General features: G+C 37.2%; 2 protein-coding genes across 4 annotated transcripts in view; one reads left to right on the plus strand and one right to left on the minus strand.

Moving 5' to 3' along the window:
- Positions 1-7,239, plus strand: part of niban1b (niban apoptosis regulator 1b) — a 30,391-nt gene extending 23,152 nt beyond the window's left edge. Inside the window, exons 7-14 of the mRNA XM_058797576.1 lie at positions 1,723-1,827; positions 2,196-2,358; positions 3,388-3,575; positions 3,817-3,963; positions 4,273-4,383; positions 4,495-4,602; positions 5,709-5,820; positions 5,906-7,239. Coding sequence (XP_058653559.1) covers positions 1,723-1,827; positions 2,196-2,358; positions 3,388-3,575; positions 3,817-3,963; positions 4,273-4,383; positions 4,495-4,602; positions 5,709-5,820; positions 5,906-6,909 — 1,938 coding nt within the window. The 3' untranslated portion in view covers positions 6,910-7,239. The remainder of the gene's footprint in view (positions 1-1,722; positions 1,828-2,195; positions 2,359-3,387; positions 3,576-3,816; positions 3,964-4,272; positions 4,384-4,494; positions 4,603-5,708; positions 5,821-5,905) is intronic.
- Positions 7,240-7,527: 288 nt separating this feature from the next.
- kifap3b (kinesin-associated protein 3b) overlaps positions 7,528-24,534 on the minus strand; it is a 43,134-nt gene continuing 26,127 nt past the window's right edge. Inside the window, exons 12-20 of one of the 3 annotated variants that reach the window (XM_058797633.1) lie at positions 24,402-24,510; positions 24,097-24,209; positions 23,661-23,826; positions 22,999-23,124; positions 21,417-21,515; positions 20,475-20,560; positions 15,493-15,658; positions 15,102-15,183; positions 7,528-8,707 (exon numbers count right to left, since the gene is read on the minus strand). In XM_058797633.1, coding sequence (XP_058653616.1) covers positions 8,626-8,707; positions 15,102-15,183; positions 15,493-15,658; positions 20,475-20,560; positions 21,417-21,515; positions 22,999-23,124; positions 23,661-23,826; positions 24,097-24,209; positions 24,402-24,510 — 1,029 coding nt within the window. In that variant the 3' untranslated portion in view covers positions 7,528-8,625. Of the gene's footprint in view, positions 8,708-15,101; positions 15,184-15,492; positions 15,659-17,321; positions 17,835-20,474; positions 20,561-21,416; positions 21,516-22,998; positions 23,125-23,654; positions 23,827-24,096; positions 24,210-24,401; positions 24,511-24,534 lie in introns of those variants that run through there. The other 2 variants (XM_058797624.1, XM_058797637.1) reach the window with 2 other exon arrangements.

The raw sequence follows: 24,534 nt of genomic DNA on the forward strand, positions 1-24,534 counted from the left end.
TTTGGAGGGAACTGTATAATAACTTATTTAATAAGTAGATACTACAGAGGAACATGGTGATAGGAAAAAACTTTTGCTCACAAAGTTTTGTTTTCTGTCAAAAAATCTGTTCTCATCGTCACTAAACATTCCTTCTCAGAGGAACGCAAAACTTGTGTGAGTGAACACAAAAGATTTTCACTCAAAAGCAAGGGAACACAAATGTTTTGTCAACACAAAAGCAATGAAATGTTTTTCTCCTATCTCAGATTTTTACTACACCATGTCCCTTTAACTTAGCATGCACTTGCAAAACGTTTGTGTTCCCTCAAGAAATTTTGCAAAACTCATGCATAACTGCCTTAGCAAGAAGCACAAATTATCATTGATATGTTGTTCCCTGCAAAATTTCATACCAAAGCTCCTGTTGTTATGAAATCTTGAGATCACTGCAGGGTCTTTTACAGGATGTCCTGTAGTTACTTATGGAAACACCTCTACATTCCTCCAGCTATTGTTAAATCCCATTTTGAACCCTAATTTGGCAGACAAGGTGTTGTTGTGTAAGGGAACTGAAAACAGACATGTAAAATAAGCTATTTTTACAATCGGTCACCATCACAAACCCTGACAAAGTGATTAGGACCAACACAATGTACTTATTGTACATCTACTTAACAAATAAATAAATGACATACTGTTACATAAATTAATTATGATATTAATTCTATTACACCACCATTCGAAAAATATTAAAGGGTTAGTTTAACCAAAAATTCAAATTCTGTCATTAATTACTCACCCTCATGTCGTTCCAAATCCGAGAGCTTTCTGACCCTGTATAGACAGCAATGCAACTACCACATTCAAGGCCCAAAAGGTTTGAAAGGACATCATTAAAATAGTCCATGTGACATCAATGATTCAACCTTAATTTTAAGAAGCTACGAGAATACTTGTTGGACCTCATTTATAAAATGTTGCACAGAAACCATTCTAAATTTGACCTTGCGATCATCTCTCAAATATGCGCATGTATGATTTATAGAATGAATGTATGCACAGAAAACGCACATACGCCTCTCTTTCAGATGTGAAATCTACGAATCGCAAATGATCTTAAACTTGCGCGCATCTGAATGGTTTCATCTCTCTGTCTTGTAAACAACTCCGACAAGAAAAAGTGTGTACATCTGCTCAGACCCTGACGTGACGCTAAGCACTTTTCCATGTCAAAGGCAGTTTTTTTTTTAAAATATGAGTGTTGGTGCGGATTTAAGTGTACGCACACTCTAAAATCAAGTCTGAGGCCCGTACAATGATTACGACTTTATTCAACAATTCGTCTCTTCTGTGTCAGTCTCTGTTGCACATTCACGACTGTCTTGAGCATTTTTAATAATAAGAAATCAAAAATCAGCATATTACAAATGATTTTTAATTATATTTTTGATCAAATAAATGTTTTTTTTTTTTTTTTAAGTATGTAAGTTTTAGTAATTTTTAAAGCATATTGAGTTTCACTGACAGACAGTTTTATTTGCCTGATAAATATAGCTCATTATCCACACAGGACTCAAATGCCACGTCTGTGTGGTGATTTTGTCCATTGCAGACTGATTCATTGCTGTGACATTACAACAACTCAGTGATTCAATACTTTTGCTCTTCTTTTATGAGTCTATGCCATGTGGGTGTTTTGTGTCTTGACTCAGTCTGATATCAGTGGCTTCATATTTGCAGGTGCTGGCTAACCTGGTGATGGAGGAGCTGCTGCCCTCACTGCAGACAGAGCTGTTGCCCAAGCTGAAAGGAAAGAAGCCAGAGAGGAAGAGGGTGTGGTTTGTGGTCAGTGAGATCAGCCTCTGCTCCTCATGTCTATTCTATTCTATTCTTTGACACTCTATGTGTTGAATGTCACAGTAGGGCAACATTTTGACTGGTCCATTCTGGATAACCAGACTAATCTGTAGTTATTAAATAAATCCATTGTTTTTCTGGCCCCCACACCATCCAAAACAATAAAAGTTTTATACCATGAAAAATAATTCTCCTTCTTGGCTTGTGCCAGTTGGAATAGACCACTGCTCTATAAAGGGATGTTTAGCATTTAGGCAACATGTAGACAAAGGCAGCTCTGTATTTATTATGAAGTGGGATTATGATGGCCATATTTAGCATGAATGTGTTTTCTATTTATTTCCTTGTGTGGTTAGACAGTGGAAGCGACCTACGAGCTTGTGCATGAGCAACTGCGAGAAGGACTGGAGAGTTTGAAAAATGAGTGCAGAGAAGCCACCAAACAGCAGGAGGCACTCATCCGCTCAGATATGGACCAGATCATCAACTCACAAACATTCCTGGAAACTAAACTGCAAGGTATAAACGGACAGTCTATACAGAGTATCAGCCTTATGGTCAGTTCCTTTCTGCTGTGTGTTTATATACACTACTATCCAAAAGTTTCGGGTTGGTAAGTTTGTTTTTTTAAGTTTGTTACAAATGATGAAAAATTGATGAAATAAATGTTGTTCATTTGAACTTTTTATTTATCAAAGAACCTTAAAAAAAATTAATAATGCTTTCCACAAAAATATATTAAGCAACACACCTTTTTTCAGCATTGATAATAATATTAAATGTTTCGAGCAGCAAATCTGCATATTAAAATGATTTCTGAAGGATCATGTGACACTGAAGACTGGAGTAATGACAGCTGAAAATTCAACTTTGCCATCACAGGAATAAATTACGTTTTTAAATATACTCAAATAGAAAAAATATCTTAAATTTTAATAATATTTTGCAGTGTACTTTTTACTTTTCTTTATATCATTCATAATTAATACCGCAAAAACATATTAACTTAGTGTATTTCAAGTGAAAGCACCCTTTAGGGGGAATAATGTTATTGTTTTAATATTTATCAATATTATTGAATAATATTCTCTTTTATATGCTACTGATTCTTTTTGCTGTCATGAATAATATGTGAGTGGTAACTATATTACAATTTTGTGAAATGAGTAAACATTTTGCTAAAATGCCCTAGACTTCATAACCGTGATAAAATCTTGTTTAATAGCCACCGGCGATGAACTGACTTTAAATAAAACATTGACTGTTTACTATTGTCCTCGTTTTAGAGCTGCTTTACAGCACAACTGAATTTTGTTTGCATTTTTGACACACTATTTTCTTGTTTAACACTGTAAAGCTGTGTATTGTATAAAGCTCAATACAAATAAACCTTCAGCCGAAGTATTGACTTATATTACATCGAGACAATCACGTTACATGACACTTACTTACAAATTTTGATTAATATATTGGAATATTCTTACGCATATAAATGTAGTGAGTGAGACATTCTTCTGCACAATCTTGACTCTTTCTGTTTGTGTTAAGCTCTAGTATCAGAGCCAGCTGTGAAATACTGCTCAGAGAGTGTGGCTCCATACCTGACCTCAATCCTGGAGGAGCTGATGGGTCCGGTCAGCGCAGGCTTCCAGGCCGTGAGGCTGCTGCTGGAGGACGAGCTGACCCGAATCTGCAAGGAATTCCCTCAGGGGGGAGTCACAGAGGAACTTCAGAGCGTAAGAGAGCCTTTACTAATTCGTGATAATACGACATTTTGGCACAAGTGCTTAAAAAGAATATTTATCTGCTGATTTCAACATTTAGCCAAGGCTGCATTGCACAACACGAAGCAAATCAGGTCATTTTTTCCATTGGGAGCCGAGTGAAGTGTTGGACGTGATTAGATCATGTTGGAATAACGATCATCTGAACTCAGACTCCCTCGAGTTCTCATGAGTCATGCCTGTCGGTTCGTAGGCTTTGCAGCAGGTGGGTCGTGACCGGATGGAGGACTGTTACCAGCATGTGAACGTCCTGAAGGAACAGCTCCAGGAACTTCGCAACCGCTTCAAGTTCTCCAACTCGACACAGGTTGTTCACTGCACCCAGAGTCAAATGCAGCAGGTGGGCTTCAGAGTGACTGGGCGTTGTTAGACTTGGTGGGGCTTTTAGATGTTTTATGTTCGTGTAATGAAATACTTCATCTGGCCTTCTGACTCAAGTGTAATTGCATAAATCTTTTCAAATCCTTTTCAGACCTTAGTAGTGGATATAAACAACTACTGGAATCATATATGTCATATAGACTGCTCCACCAAAAATGAAGTCAATGGAGAGCATTGCCTCATCTTGTCATGAACTTTGGTTCCCTCTACAGGTCATGGGAAAATAAATGAACTGTGGCATGCCTGTTATTTCTTCCACTCTTTTTAGTTGATGGAGAATGCTGTGTACACATTTGAGCTCCTGCTTCAGTCTGCCTTAAAGGACAAACCTGACAAACAGGCCTCAGTCATAGAGAAAGCCAAGCTGCGTGTCCTCAAGGTTTGCCCACATTCACAAAGTGTATACAATCAGCAGTACACCATTTTGACAATAGAATGAGTCTAATGAATTTGACATAATCATTATGGAATCTTTTGCTTTCCACTTTAGCAATTTGACTATGACAACAGCACAGTAAGGAAGAAGATTTTCCAAGAGGCCCTGGTTGACATCACTCTGCCAGCCATCAAGAGAAACCTGGCGCCTGCCTGCAAAACTGTACGCAAGTGTTTTTTGTTTTTTTAATTACTCTTTAACATTTAACAGAACACATTATGTGGAGTTATTCTGGCAAGCTCTGTTTCTCTGATTATATTAATAGAATGGAAATTGTAAAGTATTTAATCATTCTGGTTCAGGTTTTGTTTCATGTTAATTCATTAACTATTAATGGTTTGCTTAAGAGATTAATATTTGAAAAAAAAAAAATCAATTTCTTTGCCTGTTGATGACATAATTTCAATAATAAATACATTTAAAACAAGTCTGTTAAACCTTTTAGAGGTGACATAGTATACAAATACTAAAGGGTTAGTTCATCCAAAAATGAAAATTCTGTCATTAATTGACCCTGCATAGACAGCAACATAACTACCACGTTCAAGGCCCAGAAAGAGAATAAATAGTTGAATGAAGTTGTTACTTCATAACATTACGGTTGATGTCTCATGGACTATTTTAAGGATGTTCTTATTACCTTTCTAAGCCTTGAACGTGGTAGATGCATTGCTGTCTATGCAGGGTCAGAAAGCTCTTAGATTTCATCAAAAATATCTTAATTTGTGTTCTGAAGATGATTGTTTTTGGGTGAACTAACCCTTTAACTATATCATAAACAACAATACTAATCAAAAATATGGCAATGTATTCATTATTTGTAAAATACTACTGACAAAACAATGTGTATCTTTAGATTTACTAAAAAGACCTATTTTTTTTTAGAGTCGTTAATTCGGGTCAGACTGTACTAGCTTTGCTTTATGTGCTTATTTCACTAAAAAGGACCGACACATTTGAGCCTTTTGTTCAGGAATTGGACTTTGCCGACGGCACCGTATGTATTTGATTCACTACAAAGAGTCAGTTCATTAGAGTCAATCATTCAGGAATAAGACTCAATTCAGGCTACTGTGATACGGAATTTGGGTTTCTGTCCTTGCTGACAGTAATACGATGTGTTTGTGCCAATTAATGCATTTGGCCATGGTCAGCCTGTCATGATTTTGTCTGATCTTTTTGCACAAATACAGTGGTGATTAGTCACCACTTTCAGTTAGGGGTAGTTTTGTGTGAAATGTTCACTATATTGTTTTCTCTTTTTGCAGGAGCTTCAGAATTTTGAACAGTTCATCTTTGCTGATTACACAAACTTTGTTCAAGTGGAGAATGTCTACGAGAACATACTGCTCAACCTTTTGAATAATGAAGTTAACAAAGGTAAACTTTGTTTTGAGTGTCTGAGACATATGAAAAACTTCAAAATACCATCATCAACATATTTGTCAATATTTTTGCTGTACAGTGGTGAAGGAGGCAGCCAGTCTGAAGAAGAACAACCTGTTTGCTGACAGTACTGACCTGCAGTGTGTTAGTCAAAGCAGCCTGGCTGACAGCCGCACGCCGCCCCTCTCCGCCCCCTCCAGCCCACCACAGGTATTGGCCTCTGTGGCTTTCTGTCAACAAGCAGAGCAGAAGATCACCTCTCCATCAAGAGGATTCGTCAGCGAAGACACCCATCAGACACACGATGCCTCAATCATTCCTACGGTGAAGATTACAGTATCTTCTCCAGAACCTACATCACCATTAAATGTTTCTGAAACAACTCAACCAATATTACCTAATAATTCATCACCCATTCCAGAGGTCTCAGAGACTGAAGTGTCCTCAACCAAACCAGAAACCATCTTATCTGCAGAAGATTCATCTACACAACCAGAGACACCTTCTTCTAAAGAGAAGGATGAAGTTACTGAAGGATCTTCTGTTAATACAGACCGAGCAGTCTATCTCAGCTCAACAGCTGAAGAAACTCCTGTTCCTCTCGTTATCGCCCCTGAAACCCTAAACGTGGAAGCAGATGAAGCAAGCGAAAGTATAAGTCCTCCTAAATCTGAAATCAAAGAGGAATCTGTACATATCGTCCAACCTGACGTTAACCTGACAATCAACGCTGAAGTTCTCCCAGACGTATGTGTTGAAGACACCGCTGTGGGTGCCAGTGTTTCTGATGAGCACGTTGTTGAGGATAACAAGGCATGTGAGGCAGCGCCTTCCAGTGATGAGAATAGAAATGAAACCCAAGACAGTCTTGCCGTGGATGCTTCTCCTCCTCTCGACTCGGTTCCTGATGGTCTGGTAGGGGGCGCTGTTGCTTTAACATCAGATGTGGAGAACCAGATTAGCGCTGTGAGCACAGATTCCCAGGAAGAGACCGCTGACAGTGTGATGGATATCAGGAATCTCATCATGGAGGTCATCGAGGTAGAGGATGTAGTGAGACCTTGTGCTGAAAACCAGCCTTAAAACGGTTTAAATGATGTTCTAATGTGTTTTTATCAACTATTGAGCTCTGCTAACAAAACCAACTACAGTGTTTCCATTTAATATTTTCTGTTTTTTAGTTACATCATTTTTTCATACACATTTTCTATTTTCAGTAATAATCTAAATTTTGACTCGCACAGAAACCAAGTGACTATGTAAACAGAATTCTTTTTGTAACACTTTATCTTTTAACATATTAACAAAAAACTATATACATATGCATATAGATAATTAAATATATATATAGAGGGCTGTTTCTACTTGCACAGTTTTTTCAGTACTTAATTTTAAGCTTTTGTTGTTTGTTTTTTTAAAAATGTGAGGAAAATTAAATGACGAAAAAAAAAAAGAAAGAAACTCTACATTTTTAGATGGTACACAAATGTTTTTGGTGGACTAATTTATTAATGTGTTGTGCTGGTTTTTACAGACAACTCATTCTTTATAGTAAATGACGAAATTGTGCTGATCACTAAACGATTATTTTGTACCATGCTGTAGATTTTCTGAAAATGAGACACAGTACCTTTGTACATATGATAATCACAGTAAGAGTCGGTTAAATAAATTTCCACAAAACAGAGACAATTCATCAGTGCATTGTTTTATTTCTTCTGTTTGCAGTTAAGGTCAATTCATATTAATTTGTCAAACTCACAGGATCAATATAGCAGCAAAGGCCAAGATGTTAGGAGGCACATTTTGTGTATGGAAATACAGAGCAGTCCTGAATTCATTGTGATAAATTAAAATTAAATTACAGTAAAATATGACTTAAAAATGAACAGACACGCGCTACATCTGAATCATAACATAACTAAATTAAAACAACAGCATAAAATAGTACCAGAGGCAGCATTTAGCACCTTAATTAAAGTGTTATAAGACTATTCACAGCAATGAACCATTAGGTAGTTAATTCATAAATATCTCTTAGAGGAATAATGCCTACTTATATAAGCTATCGAACAGACACAGTATATAGTTTTGTTTTACATGACAATTAGTGCAAGATATTTTGAATACAGTGAGTGATGCTACATCATTATGAAGCTGTTAATGCAGTTTATGCAGTCAACTCTGGTTAATGAGAACAGGATAAATCGGTCAATCAGTAACATTTTAGCTGATTATTATTTAGTGAATATGAAGATGAGAACAGATTTATTCCAGTTCAATGAATATACTATATACTATTAAAGTGCACTCCCTAAAACCTAAAAAAAAACATAAAATGTATAAATAAATAAAGACTATTTTGAAATTAAAATCTAATTTAAGTGATTAGTAAGTCAGTTTCTTTTACTTTATATCCTTCATAAATAATAATACATTATATAAGCTAATGTACACAAATAATCTGTTAAGCATGATTACACAATGCCTAACATATTTGCATACATTCAAACAATTTAGAAAAGTCAATTTATAACTTATATAAACATTTGAATATAAAATAACATTTGACATATTTGAATGTACATGAACTACTGATCTTTTTGTTAATGAATAATTAAAAGTTATTATAAAGCATCACCAAGCATTTTACTGGGGTCTCGCTATTAAACCTGTCTTTAAATCCAAGGGTGGGCTCGCATTTTCTGGAAGAGATTGGTTGGTTTGAGCATTTGCGTTTTCTAGGAGATAGCCGTGGTCTTGTAGTGAACGATGAGATGGCGTTATGCAGCAGCTCTATCAGGTGGATCCGTAGCCGTGGAAGAACGGCTCGTCAGGACGAAAGCCGTAGGCAGTGGCAGGACGTCCGTCGGCACCATTGCTGAAGAAAGATGTGAATCAAGTGAGCATAAACCTCTGTTACTGTTAACAAGTTACCTCTAAGAGGCACTAGATGGCCTCCTTCCATATATATTATCAGGAGAGACGGGAGAAACATCATTCAGATTCTGTATTGTCATGTGCTGGCATTAATTCATCAAGTGTTTTTAACTAGAACAACTTTGTTGTAAATTGTTGTAAAGAAGCATATATAATTTTATATTAACTATAGTTTGTGTGTGGTTATATATATATATATATATATATTAGAATAAAGTATGTAGTATTCTATATACTCATTTTAAATATAGTATATTTTATAATTTAATTATATAAACAGACACACACATATACGCATACATGCATATCTCTATAATATATATCATTATATGTGACCCTGGACCACAAAACCAGACTTAAGTGTCAATTTTTCAAAATTGAGATTTATACATCATCTGAAAGCTGAATAAATAAGCTCTCCATTGATGTATAGTTTGTTAGGGTCGGACAATATTTGGCCGAGATTTGAATATCTGGAATCTGAGGGTGCAAAAAAATTGAAATATTGAGAAAATCGCCTTTAAAGTTGTCCAAATTAAGTTCTTAGCAATGTATATTACTAATCAAAAATGAAGTTTTTATACATTTATGGTAAGAAATTTACTAAATATCTTCATGGAACATGATCTTTACTTAATATCCTAATGATTTTTGGCATAAAAGAAAAATGTATAATTTTGACCCATACAATGTATTTTTGGCTATTGCTACAAATATACCCCAGCGACTTCAGACTGGTTTTGTGGTCCAGGGTCACATATGTATACACTAAAATCATTATCTAGCTGGCTTTTAAATACCAAGAATTACTAGTGATTTTTTGAGTTTGAAGCATCAGGCAGAAGAAATTAGCCACACATGAGTAACACTTTTTTTTTAAAGGGGGGTTTATAAATGTGCATATGAATTAATAGCAGTATATGTTTTCAGCTCTTATTTCGGCTCAACTGGTTTTGTTGGTAGATTCTTGTTCTGTGATATCTTGTTCAAGTATATTGTGTTAGTGCATCAATTTATTATATTCTGAGTTAACGATGTGACATAAAAAAATGAATCCATTATATGAGTATAAAATGAAAACTGCAAGCTTCCTCAAAAACATTTACCTGCTGTCCAAGATACCACAATATGTTATGGGCTGCATACCCCAAATAATGTCAAGATTTCAATTCAGTGAGCTCTGCATGCCAGTGTAAGCATTATTACTGGTCACTGACTTTGTACAATACAGACTGCGACATGTACAGTGTATGTCGAGGGACAAAATTGGATTTTACAAAATATGTATCCCAAAGTTGTTACATTATTCATGTAAATCTGATGAATTAGTATTATTAAAACAAAGAAACAAACTAAGATTCAACAGTGCAGAAGTGAGAGTAAAACAGCAGAGATGTGACACTCGCACCTCGACAAGCGTTTACACTCATTCAGGAAGCACAGAGCCAAAAAAGATCTGCGGTTCTAGAAACAAATTGGCCGTTGGCTCTGTCTGCCTCCTTCTAGTCTAAACCAACAGGTTCAAGCCAACAGCTTTTAAATTATGAGCTGTTTGCTTTGCCCCTATGTGCCCACATTACATTGTGTTGTTTTTAGCCTCATATGACCTCCAGTAATCAAACACAGCTCCTCTTAGCACCCCGACTCACACACTCTGCTGTCTAAAATATGTCATTTTCCTATTGGCCTGCCAGATCTGTCAGGCTGAATTTGAACAGCGGGTAAGAGGGATTCATGTGCGGGTCGGCGCCACCTGTAGGAGCTCCGAGCCTCTGTTTTTGACTCCAGCACCTAAATTTTACCTCAGCACTTGGCCTTTCCTTGAAAGCAAGTTCTTTAGCAAGAAATACAGGCTTCCAGAGTTTGGGATAATCATCTACAGAGGGAGAGCTTTTATTGCGCTAAGAATTTATAGCTGCGAGTTATCAAGAGTTCATTTCGCGCTTCAACTTGCTATCATCACGTCATTAATTACGGGATGATATTAACGCCCGAAAATGACACGATGAACCCATTCTGATAAGAAAATGAATATTAATGGGAATTTATTCTACGATTTATCTCCACGACTGACCTGGCCTGTGATCCTTAGCGAGCACATTCCTGTCCAATTATGAGGCAGCCTGTCACCTCTTCCTGCACGGGGCTTCAAAACAGGGCAATAAAAGCTGAGTTGGGATGGGATTGACAGCTCATAGGGAGCCAGGTCAGCCCTGACGTTCTGGGAGGGGAAACGGCCAAGGGTGCCCATAAAAAATAAAAAAAGACCCTTTTAACCAGACATTGTTTCATAGCTCAGAAGAGTGTGTTTGCACAGGAAACGGGTCTCGGCTCTTTTATAAAAGGACGTTTCTCCTCCTTTTTTCCCCAAGTTGTTCTCCAGCCCGCGCTTTGATCTCCCGTTCCTGCCACTTCTCCGGTTACATGCCCTACCTTGGCTGTGTCAAATCAACAGCACCCCCTTTCTTCCCCTTCCTTTGCCTGATTGCGTCTCTACATCCCTGTTTTCTATTTTCCTCCTGCGTTCTCGTCCAAGCTCCCCAAGGCTTTAGGGACACGCAGCGCAGCGCACACGGCTTGAATAAAGGCGGATTTGTCAGTCTGATGCGTGCACACAAAAGACACGCACAGAGAACTGGTTTTCCTCGGGGACATCAGAAGCCCATCTGCAGACAGTGTGTTCGCTCGCGCTCAGAGTGACCGGTTTTAGCTCGATTCATGTCTTCATCCTCAATCTCTAGGGGTGGGAATCAACAGGATCTGGTGATTATTATATGGGTATCTAGGACACAGTGCGATATAGTTATTGAAATATATTGTGATCTTGTACTCGCTTGTTTCTCTTTCATCTGTACTGGATTTGTACTTTGAACAATCACCAGAAAAATACCAAAGCATTCTATATTATACATAATATATTACTCGTACACTTTACATTTTTATGCCTTATTTTTTACTTTTATCCAAAGTGGCATAAATTGCCTTAAAGATTTGGGGCCAGTAAGATTTTTTTGTGATTTCAAATATACCTTTAAATTGAAGAATTAATCCTATTAAAAAAGTTTATATTTAAGTAACATGGTAGATTTTGAAACAGGAAATAATCACTGAAGGATATTCATTCTTGTAACATTGATCCTGCCAAAAAATTATTTGGAAGAATCGACCGATCTGATAAATTCTGATTCATTTTCATGATTAAATGGGGATAAATGGCTTTAAAGAGGTCTTCCAAATTAGGAGTATTAATTCACAAATATTGAAATCCAAAAAGTGCTATATGAAAGGGTGATTTTGAAGAAGCATGCATATACAAAGCTTGAGATTTGTCCAGATTAATATTGTATTCTGAAAAATTGCTATATTTTTCAATTACTGCAAGAATTACATCAGTGTCAGGGTATATTTAAGATGCCAGTACGATTTTGTAATGTTTTTTTAAAAAAGTGTCTTATGCTCACCAAGGCTGTATTTATGTGCTAAATACAGTATTAAATACAGTAAAGCAGTAATATTATGAAATATTATTAAAATGTAATATATACTTACTGTTTTCTACTTTAATATATTTGAAAATGTAATGTATTCTTGTGATGTCAAAGCCTTTACTCCAGTCTTCAGTGTCACATGATCCTTCAGAAATCATTCTAATAAGCTGATTTGGTGCTCAAGAAACATTATTTCTTCTTATTATATATTGTTCAAAACCACTTCAATGGTGCTGCGCAATATTTTTGTGGAAACCTTGATACATTTTTCCAGTATTCTTTGATGAATAGAACTTTTATTTTTTAAATGTAACAATATAAATGTCTTTACTGTCGACTTTGATCAATTTAATGTGTATAATACTGTATAAAAGTATTAATTTCTTCAAAACAAAAAACATCTCATTTATCTTACTAACCCCAAACTTTTGAACAGCAGAATATGTAAAAAAATTATGTTGTCATCTGATGATCATCATAATCAAGCAACCATCTGGATTTTATTTACACATAAATTAAAGAATGAAACTGTCATTAAATGTGTTACAAAACAATGCCATGTACGTCACTGCCTGAATTGCGCTTCTTGGCATACATTGATAAAATGATGTCGTACTGTAAATTTTTGATATGGCTGTACTATTTTAGTACCGATATACCATGGGAATCATGATGGATCACTCGAGTTAATCAAATACCTGTCTCTCAGGTTGGCTCGTGAAGTAAACCACTCCAAAAGGCCTGCGTTCACACACAACGTTTCACAAGCGTCTTAAGTAAAGACTGAAACTCTATTTGATTATTATGGTAACCTCTGTCACTCAGAGCTGCCCACTCAAATTAAACCATTCATCCCAGGACCCTAATGTTGCCCCCCAACCCTCGGTGTATATTTGAAATGTATCGCTTTACAAAGAGCCGCTGGAGAACTCGCCCCTCCATCTGGATCCCCGCTTCTATCCTCACCCACATGACAGCCCAGCGGCACTCAGCACCCCAGCCGTCAGTCTGCGAAGTGCCCAAATCCCCACCCAGCCAAAACAAATAGGCCAACGAGAAGCGCATTCTCCATACAAAGCACACAGTGCATAATAAACACGTCCATTGGAATAGATCGCATCAAGTATGCACTATTAGGGCAAGTTTAGACTACAAGAGTAAGTATGTACTATCAGAGCTGCATACTGAACACAAGTGGGGGATCCATTTCCTCACAGATCAGCTCTTTGGCAGCCTTAGAGAGTCAACGTGAGCACAAGATTGGATGGAGAGGTGAAATGTTATTTCATCTGTACTCATGTGTGTGTGTGTGTTTGTAGAGGAATGTGGACAATATATTTGGCTGCACAGAACTTGAAAGGCATGTTTATTTTTGGGCCAAAAGAGTATCGTTGACAGAAAGAAAGAGAATGTCAGACAGAGTAGAGACAGAGGAGCCTGGCGCTTCGTTGAACAGCTGTGATCATACTGTCCAAATGATTAAAAGAAAATTACAAAAGCTAAAAACGCTGTTTTATGAAGACCCCAAAACCAAACTGGTGTGAGTAACAATGGCCTGATGGTCTGGGGCCTGTGGGACAAACAGATTGTCACTTGCAGTTTTCAATGTACTACATGTTTGTGTTATTATGCCTTGAAAACTATGTGGATTTTTGTGATGTATTAAAGATCGTTGTTGAATTATACTGATATAAGTACATCACTGATGTAATATTATCTGTACTGTAGATCGCCAACATCAGGATGACTTGTAAGAGTGCTGGAAGCATCACTTAGAACTGGATCAATGTTATGAACACATCAGCAGTGTTTCATATGCCAAGGTTTTCTAGCAAAAGCCTTATTTCTATGTATGGCTATTATGGAGTTTTTTTCTTTTTTAAGAATAACCTTTAACAAAAAAGTAACAAAAAATATATGTATCATACTTAAAAAATACGAACTATTGGTTGGTATTTGCAGTCTAAGACAGCAACTGTACGAATGCAAACGGCATCACTTGTAGAAAACACAAGCTTGAGAAAGACTTCCTAGAAGATTCCAGGATGGGAAAAATATTTTATTTTGTCCCCTGAGGGCCAGTTATGTTATCACAGTTTCTTCAAAATCAGTTTTATATGACCATTTTTGAAATAGAAATAGAAAATAGAAAACCTTAGAAATAAAGTTGCAGCCCTTCTACAGGGTGAATTGTCATTCCAAATCTGTATGACTTTCTTTTTTTTGTGCAACATAAAAGAAGATATTTTGAGAAAAGTCGATGAGCTCCAGTGTTGTTCCCAATGTTCTTCTGTGTTCCACAGAATTAACGAAGAAAAAGAAGAAAGTCACACAGGTTTGGAAAGACATGAGGATGAGTGATGAATGTATGAATGAATTTAATTGAATTAAAGTATCCTTTAAGACTTCTTTATGTAAATAAGCACCATTATGATTGACTTGCCTTCATCATTAGGCATTAATATGTAAGCCATATGTTAATGTGCTCATGGATGTGACATCAGTAATTATTTCAAGGAAGCTTGATATGTTTCCATGATATGTTTTTTTTTTGGTCAAAACTGAGATCATTAATTATTAGCACTGTCAATTCAATAAGTTAATTCACTGAGATTAATTATAGAAAAAACGTGATAAAAAAATGAACTACAAAGTACTTTTAACTCAACAAGGCGAAACAAAATGGGTCACTCACAACACAATGTGGCAAAGGGATTTTCTTATTAAAAACATGTTTTTATAATTCTTTTAGTTAACTGGTATATCATGTAAATAATTTTGTTTTAATTTTTTAACATATGTATTTAATGCAAGGGAAGCTGATGAGGGTAACAGCTGCTCACTCACCAGGCGTTGAAGTCTCCATTCTGTGAGTGGAACTGGCTGTAGAAGTCTGGACTGAGGCCTGGCTCTGGGGCCATCATACCATCTGCACACACACAGAGTATATAGAGCAAACAAACGTACGAGACAGCGACCCAGCAGAGCCACTTCCACCCAGCAGCTCTCCTCATTTATCTTCCTGACAACCTCTCACTACGACAAGCCTTTGATGACACCAACTCGACGGACGATCAAGCCAAAATACAGCATCACAATCCCCATGCAAAAATCTGGAAATCTAAATGTAAGGTTTTAACTTTCTGTGTCTGTCAGGTTGTGGCACAGGATGTCAATCAAGTTGTGTTTCGTGGTCTCAGCCATGAGGGGTGTTTGGGGTGTATGTGTGTTTTCTAACCAGTGCTGTAGAAGAGATCAGGCTGCTCCAGAGCGTCCGGGTCATCTCCGTACAGGTAGGGCTCGGCATCCTCCATCTGTCTGCTTTCTACCATCTCCAGCCACTGCGAGTTATGCCAGCGAAACTTCTCACTTTGGATCTTCTTCCCCCACTCTTCATCATACTCCTTTGCAGAACACACACAAACATGTATATTTATTCGCCTGAGATGTGTTACTACCCTCTAACCTAAATTATACCACACAGCTGTGCAAATTCATACATTTCAAGTTGTCAAAACAGCGCTGCCACTCTGTATCTCAGTGCCAGCTCTACTTGAACTCTCTACAAGAGATTTCCAGTGAGCGAGAGGGTCTCAAACACTGTCATGCCTGGCAATCTACCATTTACCGTTGCGCAGACTTCTAACACTGTCCGGACCCTCCGCAGCAGATATATTTCATCCCACAATGAGGGCTTCTGTCTGAGCAGGGTTTTCCCAATAGGCCGTGGCTGCTGATGGTGCCACAGAGAAACAGAGCTCTGGTTGAATCCAGCGAAGTCAGTGATTAAAGGTGCGGAGCCCACAGACTGGGTGGAGTGCCACACACAACACATAATTCGCCCACAGCCGTATGCTTTCTGCCCGGCCTGCACTTTTTGGCGAGATGGGAAATTTGATTGAGTTGATTTTGTGTTATTGGATTCCTTTGCCAACGCATGTCAAGAGTGTCTACATTAGTCTACCTCAATCTTCATGAAGCTCTTCTAATGAAACAGTGCTGAACTAGTGCTCTTCTGAGAGAAGTGTGACTACATAATAGGCCCTCACTTATTTAAGTGCACAAACAATATAAATCAAATCAAATCACATATACACTACTGTTTAAAAGGTAGGGGTTGGTAATTTTTTTGGGCTTTGAAAGAAGTTTATTGTGCTCAAAAGGGTTGCAATTTTTGGAAAAATACAGTAAAAGCGGTAATATTGTTCAATTTTATTACAGTTTTGTTTTGTTTTTTGCCTGTGATGGCAAAACTGAATTTCCTGCAGCTTAGTCTTTACTCTAGTCTTGATCCTTCAGAAATCATTCTAATATGCTGATTTGGTGCTCAAGAAACATTTCTTATTATTATCAATGCTGAAAACCAGTTGTGCCGCTTAAATATTGTTGTGAAAACCATGATACATTTTTTAGGATTCTTTGATGAATAGAAAGTTCAAACGAATCAATTATTTGAAATAGAAACCTTTTTTAACATTATAAATGTCTTTACAGGTGCTTTTGTTCCTGATTGGGAACCAACACCGTTTGGAAAATGAGCTTATTCAACTTTCAAGAGTCATTCTTTACACAAGAAATTAAAGTTAACATGAAATCAAAACTGACCTCAGTTACCTTTTCAGAGAGTACAATTTTGCCACAACTACCATTTTAAACAATATATAGATTCACAATGTTTGTTCTACATTGTGTGATGTTTGGGTATATTAACGTTTAGTATTTTTACACCATGGGTCCAAAACAAACTTCCCCTTTGGGGATGGAAAAGTGTATTGAACTTTTGTTTGGAGTTAAAGGGAACATAAATGATGAATTCTTGGGTGAACTATCCCTTTAAGAAAATTATGTTAAATTTATGTTAATCTTAAGTTATGTTAAATGTTTAAACTATATCAAATAATGTAGAAAATGAATTAACTTGTTACTCTCTCATGGAGCAGCTGGGAAGCACGTCTAACATCCTTTGCACAAAGCTCATCCCATAAATAACGATTAGAAAGTTAAACCATCTCTGCTAAGACAAAGTATTTAACGTACCCATACTAACCCATTTTTTTTAATTAACGTAGCATTAACTCTGTACAGTGAGGCAACAGAGGGGTGCAGGGTGCAGGAGGGGGGCTGCTGGAGCTCAGAGCTCAAGGCCAGCTCTCTGTCCCAGGGTCTAAAGGCCCACAGAGGCGTCCTGCCGCCGCCTGCTCTGCTGAATGAAAATATGGATTAATCAGCCGAGGCCCCCTGTGGCAGAACCTGAGTAAATAAGCCCTGTTTCTCTTTTCTCTGCTCTGTCCATTCATCATGTGGACGCAGCAGCGCAGAGCTATGCAGGAGCCCGGGGCTAGAAGCCTGATGCAAAGCCCAGAGGGCCAGTGAGAGTACACACTCACACAGACCGGCACCCACAATTTTAAAGGAATTGCTCATCCAAAAATGAACATTCTATCATGTTACTCACCTGTATGACTTACTTTCTTCTGTGGAACATGAAAGAAGATATTTTGAGAAATGTCAGTGTTTTTCTTCATCATCGGCCAATACTGTTTGGTTACTAACGTTCTTCAAAATATCTTCTTTTGCGTTCTGCAGAAGAAAGAAAGTCATATAGGTTTGGAACAACATTAGGGAGAGGAAATGATGACAGAAGTTTCACCTTTGGGTGAACTATCCGTTTAAGTTTGTTTCCGTTTTTTTGTTTGTTTTTACTGTAGTCTCCTCTAATTTATCACTTTATCTTATGGTTTGTTGTTCTGTATTTGTCAACAGTAAGTGATAACTGATTGTAGAAGTATCTTAAGGAGTTTAAGCAAGGCTATTAATGTCAAATTAATCAGTTACACTTTTATAAAGTTTACATATTGCATAGTGCCATCTCAAGCTTAATTAATTGATTATTTCATATTATCATGGTAAATAATTATACCTTCAGAAAGGCTGCAGATTAATTTGGTACTCTTTATTTCAATAGTCCACTTCAGACATTCTACAAACTATAAGTGTATTTGAAACTACATGTCAATAAGTGACTTATAGACAGTAGAATGTCTAAAGTCGACTATCAAAATAAAGAGTATGAGTTAATCTGCAAAACTGCCAATTGTGTTACCCTTCTGAAGCTATCATTTATTTACCAAGATAATATGAATTAATCAATTAATTAAGCTTGAGATGGCACAATGCAATAGAAAAACTTACATAAAAATGTATACTTACTTTTAAAACTTTAAAATGACCTTAAGTGAAAAAGTCTTTTTCACAGAATGGCAGATGAAAATGTAAATCTGCGTACTTGATATCAACGTTAAACATGTCAGTCTGCTGAGCCAGAGCTATACATCTGCACTTTCTCTGTCACCACAGATAGAAACCAGATCCCACATGCATGCTTTCATGTGGCCGAGGCTTAACGAGCAGGCTAATAAAGTGAATGAAACACTTCCCAAAAACAAACCTGCCTCTCAAGAGTTCACCACCAATTACTGCTATCTAATGTCAGTGAGTGGGCATTAACTGCAGAGATTTTATCAGCACTGTAAACACACATGGTCAGCTTTGAGCAAACGCTAACACACACACACACACACACACACACACACACACACACACACACACAGAAGTCTCTGATTTGGATTTGAGTTCACATACAGTCATGGCCAAAAATATTGGCACCCTTGGTAAATATGATCAAAGGCGGCTGTGAAAATTATTCAGCATTGTTAATCCTTTTGATATTTTATTTAAAAAATTCACAAAAAATCTAACCTTTCATTGGATAATAAGAATTTAAAATGGGGGAAATTTTATGAAATAAATGTTTTTCTCTAATACACATTGGGCACAATTAACGGCACCCTTTTATTCAATACTTTTTGAAACCTCCATTTGCCAGTTTAACAGCTCTAAATGTTCTCCTATAATGCCTGATGAGGTTAGAGAACACCTGACAAGAGATCAGAGACCATTCCTTCATCCAGAATCACTCCAGACCCTTTAGATTCCCAGCTCCACGTTTCTCTTCAGTTTACTCCACTCATTTTCTATAGGGTTCAGGTCAGAGGACTGGAATGGCCAGCAGAAGCTTGGTTTTGTACTCAGTGACCCATTTTTGTGTTGTTTTTGAGGTTTGTGTTTGGATTATTGTACAGTTGGAAGATCCAAACATGGCCCATTATAAGATTTCTAACAGAGTCAGTCACTGATTGATTTTTTATCTGTTGGTATTTGATAGAATCCATGATGGCATGTGTCTAAACAAGAAGTCCAGGACCTCCAGCAGAAATAGGCTCACAACATCAAAAATACAGCAGTATATTTCATTGTACACATGGGGTACTTTTTATCCCTGTATTCACCAAACCCATCTTGAGTGTTTTCTGCTAAAAAGCTCATTTTTTAGTTTCATCTGACCATAGAAGCCAGTCCCATTTGAAGTTCCAGTCGTGTCTGATAACTGAATATGCTGGAGTTTGTTTTTGGATGAGCTAGGAGAATTTTTCTTGAAATCCTCCCAAACAACATGTGGTGATGTTGGTGCTGTTTGACTATTTGCAATTCTCCAGCTTTGGTCCTTGGAGAGTCTTTAGCTACTCAAACTCTCCTTCTCATCGTGCATTAGGACGATATAGACACACATCCTCTTCCAGGCAGTTTCATAATATTTTCTGTTGATTGGAAATTCTTAATTATTGCCCTGATGGTGGAGATGGGAATTTTCACTGCTCTAGCTCTTTTCTTAAAGCCAGTTCACTAATTTGTGAAGCTCAATTATCTTTTGCTGCACATCAGAAATATATTCTTTGGTTTTTCTCATTGTGATGGATGATTAAGGGATTTGGGCTTTGTTTTCCCTCCTATTTATATTTCCGAGAAACAGGAAGCCATGGCTGGATAATTTCATGTTCCTAATCACCCTGGAGTGCTCAAAATTGTGAATATGAATGGGAATATACTTCAGAGATATTTTACTCATAAGAATTTCTAGGGGTGCCAATAATTGTGTCCAACGTGTATTTGAGAAAAACATTTATTTCATAATGATATTTCCCCCCATTTTAAATTCTTATTATCTAATGAAAGGTTAGCTTTTTGTGAATTTTGTAAATAAAAGATCAAAAGGTTTAACAATGCAGATTAATTTTCACAGACTTCTTTGATCATATTTACCAAGGGTGCCGATATTTTTGGCCATGACTGTATATAGTGGGGTTGTTTGTGAATACTTACAGCGATAATGTCCAGAGTGTTGTCACAAACCTGCCTGATCTCCACATTTTTGTCGTGCATAAGGTCAATGAGGTAGGCTGGGGCCTCTTTGAAATACAGTTAAGGAGTTCATAGTTCAATTACCATAATTAAAATTTTCAATCAATGAAAAATATTCATGTCTTGATATTTTATCATTCCATGTAAAAACCTATATGCACATTGCACATTTTTACATTTTATTATAGCCATGATTCCTAGTGCACTGACTTTGCTTATAAATATTTAGTAAGAGCTCTTAAGTGGTCATATTATTAATAACTATTATTTGATAATATTATAAATAGTTAGTATTTAGTATTATTAATGTAGTGAAGTACCCATTTTGGCCATTTTTGCCATACAAACTATACAAAATATTTAGTTATTAAAAAGAACAGCTGAGTATGAGGATGTGAACAGCTCAACAGCTCAGTGTAAAATTGCCATCATATGATTACAATAATTTCAAGTAAAATCTGGCAAATATCTTACATTGGAGCTGAAGTCTTCAATTTTATGGTCTTGGTCTTTAGACTTCTTAAAACCACATAAAAATGGCCTTTGTCTGGGTTTGAGTCCCACTGGTCTGGTCTTTGGCCGTCTGATTTTAGTCTGTACTGTAAAATGTTTTGTCATGAAACCTTAAAAATGTGCTTCATGGTGTAACATCAAAAATATTATTCATTAAGTCTGAATCAATTGAATAAAATAGATCCATAGGGTGACAATTGCAAGTTACCACTTTTTACAATGCAGTCAAACTTATTCTTACATGTAGCTGCTATATTCAAGACTGAAGAACCCAAAAGTATCAAAGCACCAGTGAATACAGTCCAAACAGCTGTCAAAGACCATTTACAAAACATCTGTGCAGATAAACATGCCCATACACGGAAAACCAATTTATTGTAACAAGGATACGAGTGTCCTTAATGATGACATCTCTGGTGGCCTGGTGGAAGACCATCTGGTAGAAGACGTAGATGATCTGACACACAAATTCGTCGTCTTCCTGTTGGGCTGGCAAGAGCAACACAAGCAGATGAAGAACATTACTTTGACCTCACAAAATCAAACATTTTGCTTCATATAAAGAAGAATTGGACCAATAATATTTCCTCAGATATATTATTATATGAAGGTACAATCGTTTCCTTATCAAGAGAATATCTGCACGTCAGCATTAAGCCGAAATGCAATACGGCAAACCAACAAACACACACACACCATTGCAGCTGCGCAGGCATTTCCTATCCGATGGTGCCTGTTCATGCGAGCTGACGTTCAAAACCTCCTCTGGTGGATCATGTTTATGTATGAAGGCTCTCGTGAGAAGCCGCCATTTGGGGAAAGTATCAACTTTTCCTCTGAAATGATACAGAAAGCTCCTATGGAGAACTGTGCGGTTGTAGCTGCCCCCTCCTAACTTTAATAAAAGCCTTTATTTCAATTTTGATCTGGCTCAAAATGCTTTCGTCCCCTGGGATCGAAATTCCTTCAGAAGAATGATAGCAAAGAGGCTAGCTGCTCCATGGGACCAGAAACTGAATACCGCTACAGCAAGGAGCTGCACAAGCTTTGCACAAGCTACAAATAACATCACAGAGAACATGTCAGCGCCTCTTCAGAAGAGAAAGAGCCAGTGAACGAGTATACGAACACAAGTGCTGAAAAGTTATGTATAAATAAAACAATACCCAAGCATCTGTCAATGCGGCGTTGCCACATAAAGCTTATCGCGAGGAAAACAAACGTCAGATTTGTTATTGCATTGTTGTGATCAAAGTTATAAAATATTATATGGCATGTAGTGCAAAAACAATTCAGATGTTGAATTTCATGTAATTGAGACCATTGCGTCTGAAATGGGGAAAAAAGTATCTTTCCTTTTTCTCTTTGAGAGGAACTATATATGTTGGGACGGTCGCTATTTTGGCCCTCCACCCTCCTTGGCCCCTTAAACATTTATTCTTTTCATGGCAAGGAAGAGCCCTGCCATCAGGTATTTATTGAAATGAGGGCTCACATTGAACAGAACCAGCAAATCTGATGCATGCCATGAACCTTGTGCTTTCCTGTTCCTGAAAACACTGTCACTTCCCAGCACATAATGCACCAAGTGAGAACCAGCCCTCTGTGTCCCACACAGACATGGGCTGTTTATTTATTCTAATTTATTCTAATTTAATATTAGTTTAGTCTAAATAAACTCTTCAAAACTCATTTCATCAGATCACATTAGGGAAGACAAAGCATGCCAAATTGAAATCTGGTACTTGAGTGGCTACAGACACGCAAAGCAGGGGGGCAGCTGTTGCGATTCGGCCAAACAAAAGTAGAAATCAAAACAGCACTGATCTTTTTCTCTGGAATTTATTTTTATGGTTAGCGATAATGAAAAAGATTTTATGTCGAGAGGGTTTGGAGATCCGTCTGTTTCTTTAAGCACTCATTCTCTGGCTCAATGCTAATAAATGTGTGTAAGTGTTGGCAGCGCACTTACCATTTAGCAGCTCAATAAGAGCAGGAATGATGCCAGACTTAGCCAGCATGACGGCACAGGAGTCGTCCATTGATACCGTACCGATCATGATCACCACCTCCAGGATCAGGTCATCCTCTGCTGAGCCTGAAACACAGAGGTTAAAGGTCAAGTCTGGTTTGGCATAATGAAAAATGGTATTTCATACTACTCCAATAAGGAATGCCAACGAATGACATTTAATTGTGACAAATAAATGAGGTTGATGTCAGAAGTCTGGCCATTTTTACACAAAACTGGATTACAAGATAAACAGAATTACAATATTTATTTTTGGGATTATAAACGGATGTCTCTCATAAATATGAGGTAATGTGATGTAGCACAATGCACTACACTGCAGATTAATATGTTAGGGTTTCATACTGGATACTGTTTCACATACAACCTTATGATGTATTTCTTTAAAATCATTTGTCACACATAGGACCTTTTAATGAACAGGCAAAAGGTGATGAAAATGATGAAAAACTCATCAAGTTTTTGATCTAACACCTTGATGTCAATAAAAAAGGCCCAATGACAGTCATACAGTGTGGCATTGTACTGTATATAGCAGGCTGTGTATTAGCTTTCCATTACAAATACATCCTGAAACACAAACAGGTACAGGTTACCTTTACCGGGTTTGAGGTGGTCTTTGAGGTAGGGCACCAGGTTGTACTCTTTGAGCAGGAGCTCCCAGTCCAGGTCAGGTATGGTGAGGTTTGCCATTGTACCCAAGCACTCAATAACAAACTCTTCATCACCCTCCTGCTTGATCTGAGCTGCCAGATCACCCACATAGTCCTGAAGGGTAAATGACAAAATATCTTTAGGTGTTCATTTAGCACAGGAATTCCCAACCTGTAAGATACTTAAGATTTCAGTTTTTGCTTCATGAAATTACAAATTAAATTTAATGTGAGATTTTTTTTTATTATTATCACTTATCGTTCACAGTACGTATTGTTAATTACCGTAATAGTGAAGGTCAACACAACAATGCTAAATGATGCTTTTATGTTTTTAGTAAGTAATGTGAAACTTGTTAATGGAATGGCAGAATATTAAAATTACAATGAAGAGCTGTTTCAGAGGTCCATCGTGCTGTGAGATGTTCCTGATCATTTTCATCAGCAGCGGGTCTTTTAGTTTAAGTGCTCTTTTCATCAGCATCTTCAATCCATTACCTGCAGAGCAAATACACAACTAATGTACACAACCAGAGACTGATCATAAGATTGAACAGATTCCATGTATTACTAATTACAGAGAAGCAACAGTTGTCGCTGGTGTGTTACAGTATGCTTTATTACATGTAAACACAGATGTTTTTGACATGTTGCATGTTATTCCAGGAGAAATGAGATTCAGCCTCTTACCCTCACAAATAATCTGAGCATTAGTCTTGTTAGCAGCCAGGTTGATGCAGAATGAAATGAGCTCGGTGTCGATTCTTTCTTCGCCATGTTCAAAGAGCATTTGCATGAGCTGTTCACACACAACACAGGATTT

The sequence above is a fragment of the Onychostoma macrolepis genome, chromosome 02 (genome assembly GCF_012432095.1).
Source record: "Onychostoma macrolepis isolate SWU-2019 chromosome 02, ASM1243209v1, whole genome shotgun sequence".
Lineage (NCBI taxonomy): Eukaryota > Metazoa > Chordata > Actinopteri > Cypriniformes > Cyprinidae > Onychostoma > Onychostoma macrolepis.